This window comes from Phascolarctos cinereus, unplaced genomic scaffold (genome assembly GCF_003287225.1).
Source record: "Phascolarctos cinereus isolate Bilbo 61053 unplaced genomic scaffold, phaCin_HiC Scaffold_4;HRSCAF=312, whole genome shotgun sequence".
Classification (NCBI taxonomy): Eukaryota; Metazoa; Chordata; class Mammalia; order Diprotodontia; family Phascolarctidae; genus Phascolarctos; species Phascolarctos cinereus.
The window spans coordinates 128,967,527-128,981,165 of NW_027555847.1; the positions used below are offsets into that span (position 1 = coordinate 128,967,527).

A 13,639-nucleotide genomic window follows, 5' to 3' on the forward strand; every position below is an offset into this window, starting at 1 on the left:
AAAAACTGGAGAAGAGAAATGAGGTGACTAAGACAGGTTCCCACTTAGCGGGTCGCAGACCACTCAGGGACCTCAACCGAGGCCCGTAGCGAGGCGCGCAAAGCGCCAACATACATGCGCACAGGCGCGCGGGTCGTGGGGGGTGGGGGAGGAAGAGGGCTCAAAGTCTCGCGAGGCTCAGGACGCGGGAAGTGGTACGCGGGGCGTATGCTGGTCGCGAGCCTCGGAGAAGGCGGGAAGAGGTTGCTGCTACTGCTGCCTTCGCCGCTGGCGTTTCTCCACACTAGCACCCCCTGCCCCATCTGCCCGGCCCGGAGCTGGAGGCCGAAACTGGCAGGGGTGGGTGCGACCTTACTTCGAAGGAGGCGAAGTTACAGGGGAGGGTACGAGCGAGGGCGGGGTTCTCAGCTCAGAGCCGCCCGCCCTCCTTAGAGAAGGCCTTTTTCAGTCACAAGGGGGAGAGGAGCAGGCCTTGGGCGGGTAGCCTCGTCTTTGCCCTCAGTGTCTCTACTGACAGACGATAACACGATGGGGTGTTTAAGAGCAGGACTCTATTCATTTAAGTTTATCAGTAAATATGACCCCAGGGCCAGCCCATGGACCCTGGAAATTTTATAGGAAGCTATGGGATTCTGTTCACCCATTCATTTGTTAAATGCCTACTGCGTGCAGTGAGCTGTGCTAGCTCTTAGCTCCTCCGTGAGGGACAAAGATAAATAAGATTTGGTCCCTGACCCTCAGTATTGAACGCAATACACTGACTGCAGCACTCTGAGTTTAAAGAGAAGAAAAGGAGGCACGTGCAGGAAGGGGTGGGGGAGGGGTAGCAGAGTTCTGGGGCCTCGTGGTGCGGAGAGAGCAGGGGTTTCCGAGTCTGGGGACCTGGGTTAGAAATCCTCTCCAGCAACTAATAGCCAGTGTGGGCTCAGAGGCCACTCCTCACTCGGGGTCTCAGGCCCTTTCTCAGTTAAATGACAAGATAGAGGAAGTCTCCAAGAAGTTTGAGACTACAGGCCTAAGTGTCCCCTACCTTTACCCTTCCCCAAGCTGTGAATAAGACTGCTGGTGAGGAGGGGTCCTAATAAAGGAGGACTACTAGTCTGGTCCCTGTTGACTAACATGCTGTAGTGAGAAGCATACAGGTCTGGGAGTAAGAGGACCTGGGTTCAAATAATTAGGGTTAGCTGTGTGGCTTTAGTCAAATCATTTAAACTTTCTGGCTGAGTTTCCTCATTTTGATTTATGATCCCTAGATTCTTCCATTCTCTCTTGGGGTCCAGATTTCAGGAGATCCTTGATCTTTAATAGCAATATTTTTTTTTAATATGATTAGTTTTCTTTGTAAGACTCTGGGATGAGGTTTGGGCTCAGGGCTTTTTACTCCAGAACAGGTAATCTTTCCATTGTCACACACTACTTCCTAAAAAGATGAAACTTAATAGAATAAGCATAAATCTTACATCTTACAAAATTCAACTTTACAACTACAAGATAGGGAAGCTATGACTAGATTACAGTTCCTCTGAAAAAAATCTAGGGTTTTTGTTGGGTTTTTTCATGGATTGTAAATTCAATATGAGTCAGTAGTGTGGTATGGCAGCTTAAAAAAAAAAAGCTAATATGATTTTAGGCTGCATTTTAAAAGATGTCCAAGACTAGGGAGGTGATAGTACTCTACCCTGATGAAACCAAATCTGGAGTAATTAGTTGTGGGAGTCACATTTTAGAAAGTATGTTGATAAACTGAAGGACAACTAGAAAAAAGGTTCTTAACCTAGGGATGATAAACTTTTCTTGAAAAGGGGTATTTTGATAATTGTCAATATAATTGGCTTCCTTTGTAATCTCGTGTATTTTATTTTATGCTTTCAAAAACATTCTAAGATATTCTTAGACTTCACCAGATGTTTGACACAAACGGCTAAGAACCTCTGATCCAGAGAAAGGAAGCCAGCATGGTGAAGTGCCTCTCATGTAAAAAGATGATTGGCTGAAAGAAGTCAGGATGTTTATCCTGGAGAAGAAACTATTTGGGGAAAATGATAGCTGTCTTCAAGTTTTTAAAGGGCTATTTTGTAGAAGAGGGATTACACTTTTTCTGCTTGCCCCAGAAGGCAGAACCAGAAGTAATGGGTGGGAGGTGCAAAGAGGCAAATTTAGAATTGCAATCAGGAAAAACATCCTAACTATTAGAGCTATCCAACTTAGCTCTTCCCAGTAATGCAAGGATCTAAGACAACTCCGAAAGACTCACAATGGAAAATTATATCCATATCCAGAGAAAGAACTATTGAATCTGAATGCAGATGGAAGCATACTACTTGCTCTCCTTTTCTTTTGTTGTTTTGTTTTGTTTCTTCTTTCTTTTGGTTTCTCCCATTAGTTCTAATTCTTTTTTACATCATGACTAATGTGAAAATATGCTTAATATGAATGTATAAGTAGAGCATATATCAGATTACATGTCATCTTGTAGAATGGGGAGGAGAGGGAAGGGAAGAAAATTTAAAACTCAAAATCTTATGGAAATGAATGTTGAAAACTAAAAATAAATTAATTAAGAAAAAAAAAGCAAGCAGAGCTATCCAAAAGTAGTAGGGGCAATTTCAAGAGGTAGTGGTCTCCCCCCCAATTTAAACAAAAGCTAGATGACCAGTTATTGGTTGTTGTAGAGGGAATTCTTGTTCAGTTACCGGTTGGACCAAATAGTCTCCGAGGTTCTTTCCAATTCTAAGATGCTGTGATTTTATGAGAAAAGCACCAAAGGTAAATTTTACAAAGACATATTTGAACATGAATCTTAGAAATTTCTGATTGCTTTACAAACTAAGTGACAGAGCTGGGATTTGTACTAAGGGCCTCTGGCTTCAAACTCAACACTCCTTTCTTCTCTATCATACTGCTTTCCTTCAGTTATGGAGAATCCTGCGAAAGGGAGGTCCTCCACAGGATTTTGGCCTGGTGCTTCATTGAAAAATGAAGGGGAAAAGACTAACTAGTATGTCCGTTGAGTTCTTTGGGAACCATCCATACTAAGAGACAGGAGATGCAAATTGTTCAAATAATAAAAACACAAAAGTGAAATTAGTTGTCTGCTTAAATATTATTTAGTTAAGTAGTTGATGCCATCAATCTTATGTTAATCTCAAATTGTAAATAAAATTTACTTTAAAAACATTTCAAATATTTCATAGTTATTACACTATAGCATAGAACTGAGTCAGTATTCTTTGATTAACCTTTTTCTCTATTTCTAGAATGTCTACAAGTTACAAACCATTATGTATTTTTTGTGGCTATCATATTATACACTTGAACATATAAGTATATGTTTTAGGTTCACTAAATCATAAAATCATAAACCTGGAAGGGACTTTGTGAGTTCTAACCCCCACCTTCAAGAAAGTGAATTAATGAGGCAGCTAGGTGGTGCAGTGTTTAGAGCTCCAGCCTTGAAGTCAGGAGGACCTGAGTTCAAATCCAGCTTTAGACACTTGAAGCTTACTAGCTACTGACCTTAGGCAAGTCACTTAACCCCAACTGCCTCCTTTCCCCCTGCCTCCCCCCCAAAAAGGTAAGCTACTAAGCCCCAGAAGGTCAGTGGCAGATTTTTTTAAAAAATGAATATAGAATATGCATCTAATGTTTCCACTCCAGAAAATCCAGCAACAGATTCACAAATCTACTTTCAGTTCTATGACCTTATAAAATGATAGGTTTGGAAGGTGCTAGGGATTTCAGAGTGAAAATGGACAATGCAGTCATTATCAGACCAATCTGACCTTCCTCCCAGAAAGATTTCACACAGGGCAAGAAACTTAGAAATACTTACTACCTAGTCATTTTTCTCTAGCATCAAAAAGCCTATGCTGAAGACTGTGACACCATTTAAATGGTACTCATGCCATAGGGAATTCTCTGGTAAAGAAGCCTACAATGATAATGTTCTCAGAGGGCTTATTCATATAGACTTGACAATAAATAAATGGTCCTCCCTGAAAAATCTGTGGTTTAGAAAGTGAAAAAGTAACCACACATGTTAGTTTGGTAAAGCTAATATTTTCACTACAGTTGAACCACAGTAAAATGAGTGTATAAAATATAATGAGTATAAAGGGTAACCAAAAGCACCCTTTATTTTATTCTTCTCACAAAATATATATTGAATACGTAGTATTGCAAGGTACCATATGGATGATACAAAGATGGATAAGACATAATTATTATTTTAATGGAGCTTACAATCTAGATATATAAATTCTTTTTAAATGTCCACATATTAGTGTACTATCCATCTCTATGTATATCCAGGGTATAATTTGGCCTTTGGTGTCACTGAATGCAAAGAATGAAGGTCCTATAAATGTGGTTTTGTTGTATTTTTTAAAAAGATTTTATATTATTTAAATTATAATATCTTTATATTGCTTTAAGTTTCATGAAACATTTTTTCTTAACAAATGGCCCACTGAATTGTCCCTTATCTGAAACTAAATTTTCATGATACTCCCAAATTGCTAAATTATTGTTTTTGGATAGTAAGAGATCAATTTTAGTATGTAATTATGCTATATAAAAATACAAAGGCATCTCTTCATTGTTTTCTTCTTGATTATATTTGTGGTTGAATGAACATTTTCCAGAGAATGGGTTACATAATTAATAATATAAATAACATTATTAATATTAAAGAATTTTCCTAAAGAAAATACTTTTTAAACATATATTTTCTTGATGTATTTAGGTTATATAATTTACATATCCAAATGATGCTTTCTAAAATTATAGATAAAAGAATGGCGAACTCCTTTTCAGCACAGAACTTTGTTGCACTTCCAGATCTGCGTCCAAATCTGGCTCATCCTGTAAGTTTCATTGACATACTCCTTTTGTTGTTTGCTAATGAAGTTTTATATGATGAAATTATGTTACTTCAAAATTATGTAATTGACATGTATATAGATACCCATTGCATTAGTATAATTGTTGGATATAAAAGTACCCCTGTTTCTTTGTATATATTTTAGGAAAATGAAAACTAATGCTTCTGTTGTCTACAGGGGAGGCAATGTGACCAATATGACTGGTAATTCATTATCTGAAATTATTAGAAACTTCTTCATATCGTATTACTTGAATGCTGAATTGAGATTTAGTCAAACTCAGCATTATGAAGCCACAAGGTTTTTTGTACAGTATATTCTCCAGGTGACTGCAATTATAGGCTTAGATTATGTTATTATGATGGATTTAAGGAAAAATCTCAAGTATTCTGTCACCAGAAGCATGTTGAATTGAATTGTTGGATTGAAACATAAATTAATTTCACACTACAGGAATTCTCAATTTGCACTGAGGATATAAATGGTAGAAGAGAAAGAAGGGGGTGAGAGAAGAAAGCTGTCTAGCTTGTTAGGCTGAGCTCACAGCATGTCTACATTGTGATTCCAGGGTCTGGTCCTTAGCTTTGCAAGGTCTGAATCTTGATTTTATTAGTTCACCCAGTGGTGACAAAGCTCTGAGAAATCAATTCATGCTGACTAAACTCACTAGAGAAGGATTTATAAACCAGAATGCCAGTTTATTAATTTATAATGGATGATATATCAGGCAGGATTACTGGTACTGGTCATTTGCACAGGGCATTGCCTTCTAGTGGGTAGATCCACTCAGGAGACTAAAGTTATAGATCTGAAGGCTAATTGGTGACAATAGAATTAGAGCAAAGGCAGTTATTCTTAAATGATATTTCTGTCAAGCCTGATGAATTACCTTTCTCTACTCTAGGGATATTTTTGTCTAGATAATTGTTAGTAGTGGTCATTACCATCAGATCACCTTCTCTCCTGGACAGTGCTCAAGAAATATAGAAATCTAGCCCTTTGGTTCTTTTTTTTTTTCTAGACTCCATGCAAATCTCTACCCTTCTGTTGTGATGACATTAACTCAAATATTTTACAATTAATTAAATCACAACTTTTCTTCCATTAAATACAATTTCATCTACTTTATGAGATTAAAGAGGCATCCTAGTAACTTGCTAGGACTTGGAAATTCCCATAGTCTTTTCAGTAACATATTTACAATAATTTCTTGGAGTCACTTTCTTCACATAGCTAATCTCATTGATTTAATTTTGATTTGTATTAGTGTTAATTTTTTATCCTCCTCCCAGATTCTTGAGATGTATTTAATTTAGAACTTGTGCTGACATGTACATGTGTTTATACACACACACAAACACACACACTCACACATACACACCAATAGATGAATTAGATGGATTCATGGTTTTCTGAAATGGTGTATGGCAATTAAATGTGTGTGTGTGTGTGTGTGTGTGTGTGTGTGTAAATTGAAAAATCTTAAATGTACAAAGGAAGCTAACTAAAAATTTGGAATGAATACATTTGTAAAATGAAGAATCTCTTTATAAAACAAATAAAGACACATACACTTCTATTTGCCTGTGTTCTAACTTTGGTTGTCAAGTTTTCTTACTGGAAGGGGTGCCTATAAAAAACTTCCATTGTTTGCATTTCAAAGTTTAATCTTGAGGATATAAATTGATTCCTAATCTCCTGATTCAGAAGTCAGATTTTTTTCCAGTATTTCAGCAAGTTGAGTTTCCCCAGTAAAGTTCAGAGGGGTTCCCTGCATTCATATAGAGTTAAAGAAATAGTATAACATTTGTCATAAATGCAAAGGGGTAGCCAGCAGTTCGGTTAGGATGTGGAATTCTTTAAAGTTTGAGTGCAACAAATTATTGCCACATGAACAACAGCTGCTAGAACTATTAATATAAGCACGGGTTTATCCTTTGTAAGAAAAAGCTAGTAATCTTGGCTTTTTAAAAGTGTTTTAATTTTTTATTCTTTTTGGTAGACACTAAAGTAAACAATAAAGTTTTAAAGAAGATATTTAATGACCTACCTAGATTTTAAGAACTAGAGCTTATAACTTTGATTTATCAGCTGCAATATATAGGTTTTGTTACAATCTAATTTATGTTACTGTCCAGCACGTTTGGATTAAGGAATGAAGCAATTTTATGTGAATTGTCAAAAAAAAAATCCCATATAAAAGAAAGCTTTGAAGGCCTTAGGAAATTAAATTGCATTATACATGTGCTTTGAATGAATTCAGTTAAGTATCTAAAGCATAGAACAGTTACTGTGCTCCACCTAGTGATTAAAAATAAAGTAGAAACATGGTTAGTGCTATAATATATTTGTAAGGCAGTTAGCTATCCAACTACTTTGTATTAGTCCTTGTGCTGTTTAATGTTTATATTGTTCATTTACATGCCACCCTAGAATAAATGCTTTTAAATGATTACTGGTCAAAAATATGTTTGTTATAACCAGTAAAATATAACAAGTCCATGAAATCAAATTTACCATGTACATCTGTGTTTAATATTGGTTCTATAACCTTTTTGTTTTTCAGAGTATAATCGGTATGGTTATTGGGAAAACAGATGTCAAAGGCTTTCCAGACAGAAAAAGTTGAGTTATATTTAACTCTTTACTTTATTTTTCATAAGCTGTAACTTAAGTTTGTATGATTACAGCCAAGCATATTTAAATGATTGAATTTGTCATGCATTTTAAACTCCTAAAGGGCAAGAACCATGTTTCTTTGTTTGATAAAGTGCCTAATTAAGAGTCATATGTGTGAAAATACTCAAGAAATGTTATTTGATGATAAAAATTATTTGATGTTTCTGGAGAATAATTATTCAAGCTATGTCTATAATATAATACCAAAACAACTAGCTGACTTGGTCAATTCAATCAATGAACTCCTTAATTAAGTAAAAAAAGGAGGAAAATTATTATTTAGGGTGGGGTAAGGAAAAAATTCATTTGACTACATTTTCCCCCTTTTAACTATTTCTACCATAACCTGTATCTCCTAATTATTATTTTTAACTTTAATAGTTATTCTCAGGATATGCATGAATACGTAATAACTTCTAAATATATTATACAAATTTCAAGTACTTCAGTCTATTTTCTTATGTACCTTGCAACCTTAGTGATCTATACCATATTCTCTCTTAGTGATGTACATTCTATCTATGTCCATATGATTTCAAATAACTACTTTAAATGGAGTTGTCAGATAGTCATTTGTTTTGTTTTTGCATACTAAATCAGACCTCCAAATTCCACTAAAAACAATGTTTTGTTTTATATTATGCTTTGTTTTGACTTTTTTCATCATTCTGCCTAAACTAAATTAATGTCTTGCTTTCATATAGACATTCTTTAACTGGAATTGGACTTTTAAATAAATGTATTGTCAAATTTTTATGGATAACAGAAAAAATGGCATGTACAAAATGCAAATTTTTAAGTGTAAATTTCAGCTTTTTCTACAATTTTTATTTAAATTCTGCAGTGTAGGAAGGAATAAGTAGAGCTAAAGACTGTTAAATTCACAAAGAATTTTGGCAGAAAAGGCTCCACTTTTATTTTAATCATTTGGGTAACTGAATTGTATTAATCTAATTTATATAATCTATGCTAGTATTAATGAACACCTTAATTTTGATTTTCAGTTTTTTTCTCCCATTCATTTTAAAAGATCTGTAATGAAGAATTTTTTTAAAAAAACAACACTAATACATCTACAGTCAAAAATGTGCATTCTTTGTGTTGTAAATCAGACTCCCAAATTTCACTAATAAGGATAAAGACAAAAGAATTGTTAGAACAGCATAAGGAACCCAGACTGATTCCTAAGTGCTTCAAGGCACTCCTACTACTACAGGAACCAGAAGTCATTAAAATATTTACTGACCCCTTGTGGTATTCATCAGGCTATCATTCAGAAGCACAAACCTTTTGTTCTAATTCAATACTTTAGAATTATGACTACACAAAGTGAAAGAGAAAATTGAAGTAGCTCTCTGAATCATTCAAGTTAAAAAAAAAAAAGACAACCACCCACCCCCCAACCTAATGGACAGAAAATTGAGGAAAAGGGGGAAGAGAGGGATGTTTGCCACGAATTCAGAGTTGGCTCGACTTTGCTTTACAAGTCAATAAATTGCAACATATAATTTCACAGGATGAGAACTTATGTATAGATTGGGATCTGCACCAGTGGAGGGAACTCACACAAAATGAAATCCATCAGAGTATAAGGAATTTGTAATTGGTATACATTAATTGGGTACTCTGTGCTTGGTGTCTGAATTAATTCACATAATAATAAGAATTAATGAAACCAAGCTTTTACATTTGAAAACTAAAAGCCCTATCTTCTTTTCCTTTAGATATAGGGTCTGAAAGATACACTTTCAACTTCACCATTCGAGATTCACCAACTTATTTTATAAATGTAACATCCTGGGGAAAGGAAGATTATATTAAATCACTTTCCAAAAGCTTTAGAGTTGGTGAGTGTGGTAAGTTATTTATTTTTCATCTATTGCTATTATAATTCTTTCCCATGACATTAATATTTGTGGTTTAAGTAAACCAGCTTTTCTTCTAAAGACATAAATTGAACTAGTTTGATTGGAAACAAATGATCCAGGTTTATTACATATCAAGGGAGTATAAGTCAAATAATTAACCTAAAACATGTAAACTGAGAATTAGGGTGTCCTTATCATAGGACCTTAGAGTTGTAAAGGATTTCAGAAATTATCCAAGTTTGACCCTTACCTGCTCTACCACATCCCCAACTGCCTGGCAGGTGGTCATTTGCCTCTGGGTAAACAACTTCCAGGACAGGAAGTTCACGAACTCTAAAAGATAGACCATTGTACTTTAAAGTGACTCTAAATTTAAAAAAAAAAACAAACTTCTCAACCTCAGTTTCCTCCTCTGCAAAATGGGAATAATAATACCTACCTCTCCATTGTTTCAAGGATAAAATGAGATAAGACGAGCACTACATAAATGTTATCTATTATTATTATGAGGAAGTTTTCCCCTATATTGAGGCAAAATCTGCCTCCTTGTAGTTTCCATCCATTGGTATTGCCCTCTCTGGACATGCAGAACAATTCTAACCCCACTTCCACACAATTCTTCCCTTCTCAACTATTCCTTCCTTAGCCCTGCCCTAATCTTTTTCACTGAACCTTATGTGGCGTCAGGTTTGCTATCAAAATAATTAATTATAGTATCACTTTTTTTTTTGGTGCATTTCGCATTTAAGTATCATGTTTATTGAAACCTCTATCATGGCCATGTTGATTCTTCAATGCTAACGAACTCATGCTGGAATACAAGAAGTCTTTTTCTTTCTTTCTTTCTTTCTTTTTTTTTTTTTGCTCAAAAAAGAATACTATGGATAGTCACGAAGGCTTCCCCCTCCAGCCACAACTACCCCCTCTTAAATAGCTTTACACATGGCAAGAAAGCTTTTAACATTTATCTTCCTTTGTGACGTGATTTGCTTTGGGCCAATGGAATACAAGTTTTCTGGATGGATTGGCAGATTAGGATGTTTTTTAAGGTAGAGCTAGGGAAATGTAAAGTAGAGCTGTAGGAAAACAACCACCAATCTCTAGACCATAACAGAAAGGAAATTTGAAAGGCTAGGAAACAGAACTTAGGGAAAACTAGAATTCTTAGATCCTCCTGGAAATGGAAAACAGCCTGCAGGATTCTGGGAATTGTAGTTTGGTATCTCCAGCTGTGGCGGTGTAGTGTGTGGCGTTAAGGATGTGAATGCTTTTAGCCCCTCAGGTGCCATTGGGAAATAGCTATTTTTTTCCCTGGTTCTTTGCACTTATCATTCATCTGATCTAGAGAAATCATGTCCAGGATTCCTTGCTGGAACTGTAGCCTGAGCCTGAAAACGGCTGGAACTGGCCCCCTAGTGAATATACAGGTAACAAGAGTGAGTCCCACATGTGTAGTGAGAGCCACTTGTGGTAAGGGCTTGTCGTTGTGTGTTTGGAAGGGAGACAGTACAGATATTTCTAACCTCTTCTCCCCCCACTCTTCTCCAAAGGAGAAATTCATCTCTGCCAGGAGGGGAAGCAGGAGGTTGAGGCCAAAGAATGCTCTGCTCTCCTCAGGAGAGAGTAGGGGTGGGAGAGAGGCTAAAATTATATCTGTCTGCTCCCTGAAATATTGTTCATCTAGGGTGTATGATCGAATTTCATCTAACTTCTGATCACTTTGACATTATTGTTATTGGAGGAAGGGAGACCCCCAAACTCTATATGCAAGGTTTGACCCATTTTCCACTAAATACCAGTTCTACAATTTAGACACGTAGCAAATAGCAAAGAAATCTATTCATCCAAATCTTAGTAAAACAGAAATCAGAGAAGATACACATGGGAGAATATATACCAGAAAATATAGAATGAAAGAGTACTCCCATTGGGAGCAAGATAAGTCAGCTCAACCATTAGAGATTGCCCTTGATCTCTCTCAAAGGGAAATTCCCCAAAGTCTCTAGAGCAGCAAGTTGCATAGGGACACGATGGAGAATTCTAGCTCCTCGTACGTCTTTTTCCTTCAGCAGCCTGAAGTAGGGTTAGCCACTTCCATCTTCTTTCTCAAAGCTGGAAGCCAGAAGAGCCTGGAGCAACTGAAGAGTCCTGAAGTTTGAAGAGTTTTAAAAAGTCCTGACCTTCAGAGAGTACCAAGGGGTACTGGTGAAGGCTGAACTGTCTTGTTTATCACCAACTCTACCCAGCCTCTCACCCTAGCACCAGCAGAGTATTCATCTCCGTCAATAAGGAGAGTTCCATACCAATGGGCTTTGGGATAAAGGTTACATTTCAATTTTAACTCTGGGATAAGATCCCCATCTAGAGATAGAGGAAATGCCAATGGATCCAAGAAAGAGAAGCCCCAGGAAGCACAAGTTCAGATTGGAAAATTGTACCTGAAACCAAGGTTTCAGCTCCACAGTTGAGCATTTCTATGGAGAAATCATTCCTAGGAAGATTTATTTGATTTTGGCCCCAGGACTCCAAATTGAGAGAAACCTAGGAATATAATATCAGGTCAAAAACACAGCAAGGCAACCAGGAGAGATATTTTAGGCAAATAAAAATTGCTAAAAACAAACAAAAAACACCTCCTAATAAAAAGAAAGGTCGTGTACTTAATATTTATAACAAACTTTAGTCCAGAAGAATTCCTTATGTACACAAAATAGAGTTCGTAGAAGAAATTGTCTGCATAATTGTGATATACTTGAAAAGTGTCACATAATATTTAGATATAATTAAGCATAATAAAATCTCAGGGAAATCCTTTAAGTACAATGAATCTGAAAAGTTTAGTTACCATTCAGATTTCATTCATTATCAGAGACACGTTGGAGAAAAACCTCTATACATGAAGTGAATATTGGAAAACCTTCAATGACAACACACTTCTCACTCTTCATTAAAGAATTCATATAGGAGAGAATCCTTATGAGTGCGATGAATATGAGAAGGCTTTCAGGAGGGGCGCAACTTAACAGCATCAAAGAATTCATACTATAGAGAAGCCACATAAATGTAATAAATGTAGGAAAACTTTTAATAATTAGCTAATCCCTTGTGCAACATCAAAGAATTCATCCTGAGGAGAAACCTCATAAATATAATGAATGTGGGAAAGTTTTCAGACAAGATGGACTCTATTCCCAGCATCAGATAATTCATACTGCAGGGAAACTCTGTAAATGTAGTGAATATAAAATAAACAAACAAGCAAAAAATGTTCAACACCAATTCTTCCCTTACTACGCATCACAAGATCCATACTGGAGAGAAACTATGAGTGTGATGAATCTGGGAGAGTTTCCTGTGATAGTTCATTACTTACCAGCAGAAATTTTAAACTATGAACCCTATATACATATTGAATGTGGAAGAATCTCCAGAAGGAATGTGTATTTTATTGAATATCTACAAATTCGTACTGGAGAAAAAACCCATGATACAATGAATGTGGGAAAGCATTCAACCAGAGCTCATCCTTTAGTAATCATAGATGAATTCTTATAGAGACAAGACACTATAAATGTAATGAATGTGAGAAAGTCTTTGGATGTAGCCCTCATCAGACATCAAATACTTTATGTTGGAAAGTAACTGGAGAATATCAGGAAAGCTCTGCCTTATTCTTAACTGTTAGAGAATCAAGTTTAACATGGGTTACAAGGATAAAGGCATCCTTTCTCTCTTGTCACTTCTTTAATGTTTCATCCCTAGTCCTATCACTATCCCTCACAATAATCTATTAAATAACCACTTACCACTAAAGCTCAAATTAATAAATATATATGTAAGTATACGTATATGTATATATATGTATGGGCAGTTAGGTGGTGCAGTGGATAGAGTGCCAGGCATGGAATCAGGAAGACCTGAGTTCAAATCTGGACTCAGACACTGACTACCTGTGTGACTCTGGGCAAGTCACTTCACTGCTGTCTGCCTCAGTTTCCCCATCTGTAAAGGTGGTTAGAGTATACTCCCAGGGGCTGGGGAAAACCTTTGTTACTTTTGTTCTTCCTATAACTTCTCAGTTAATATCCCTTTATAAAAGCTAAAAGGGGGCAGCTAAGTGGTAGAGTGGATAGAGTGCTGGGTCTAGAGTCAGCAAGACTCATCTTCCTGAGTTCAAATCTGGCCTCAGACACTTACTAGCTGTGTGAC

The 13,639-nt window shown here is 36.3% G+C and overlaps 1 protein-coding gene across 1 annotated transcript in view; it reads left to right on the top strand.

Moving 5' to 3' along the window:
- The first annotated feature begins 205 nt into the window (after positions 1-205).
- MEIOB (meiosis specific with OB-fold) overlaps positions 206-13,639 on the top strand; it is a 53,413-nt gene continuing 39,979 nt past the window's right edge. The window contains exons 1-4 of the mRNA XM_021006496.2: positions 206-339; positions 4,789-4,865; positions 7,450-7,507; positions 9,287-9,418. Of these exons, the coding sequence (XP_020862155.1) occupies positions 4,797-4,865; positions 7,450-7,507; positions 9,287-9,418 (259 nt within the window). The 5' untranslated portion in view covers positions 206-339; positions 4,789-4,796. The remainder of the gene's footprint in view (positions 340-4,788; positions 4,866-7,449; positions 7,508-9,286; positions 9,419-13,639) is intronic.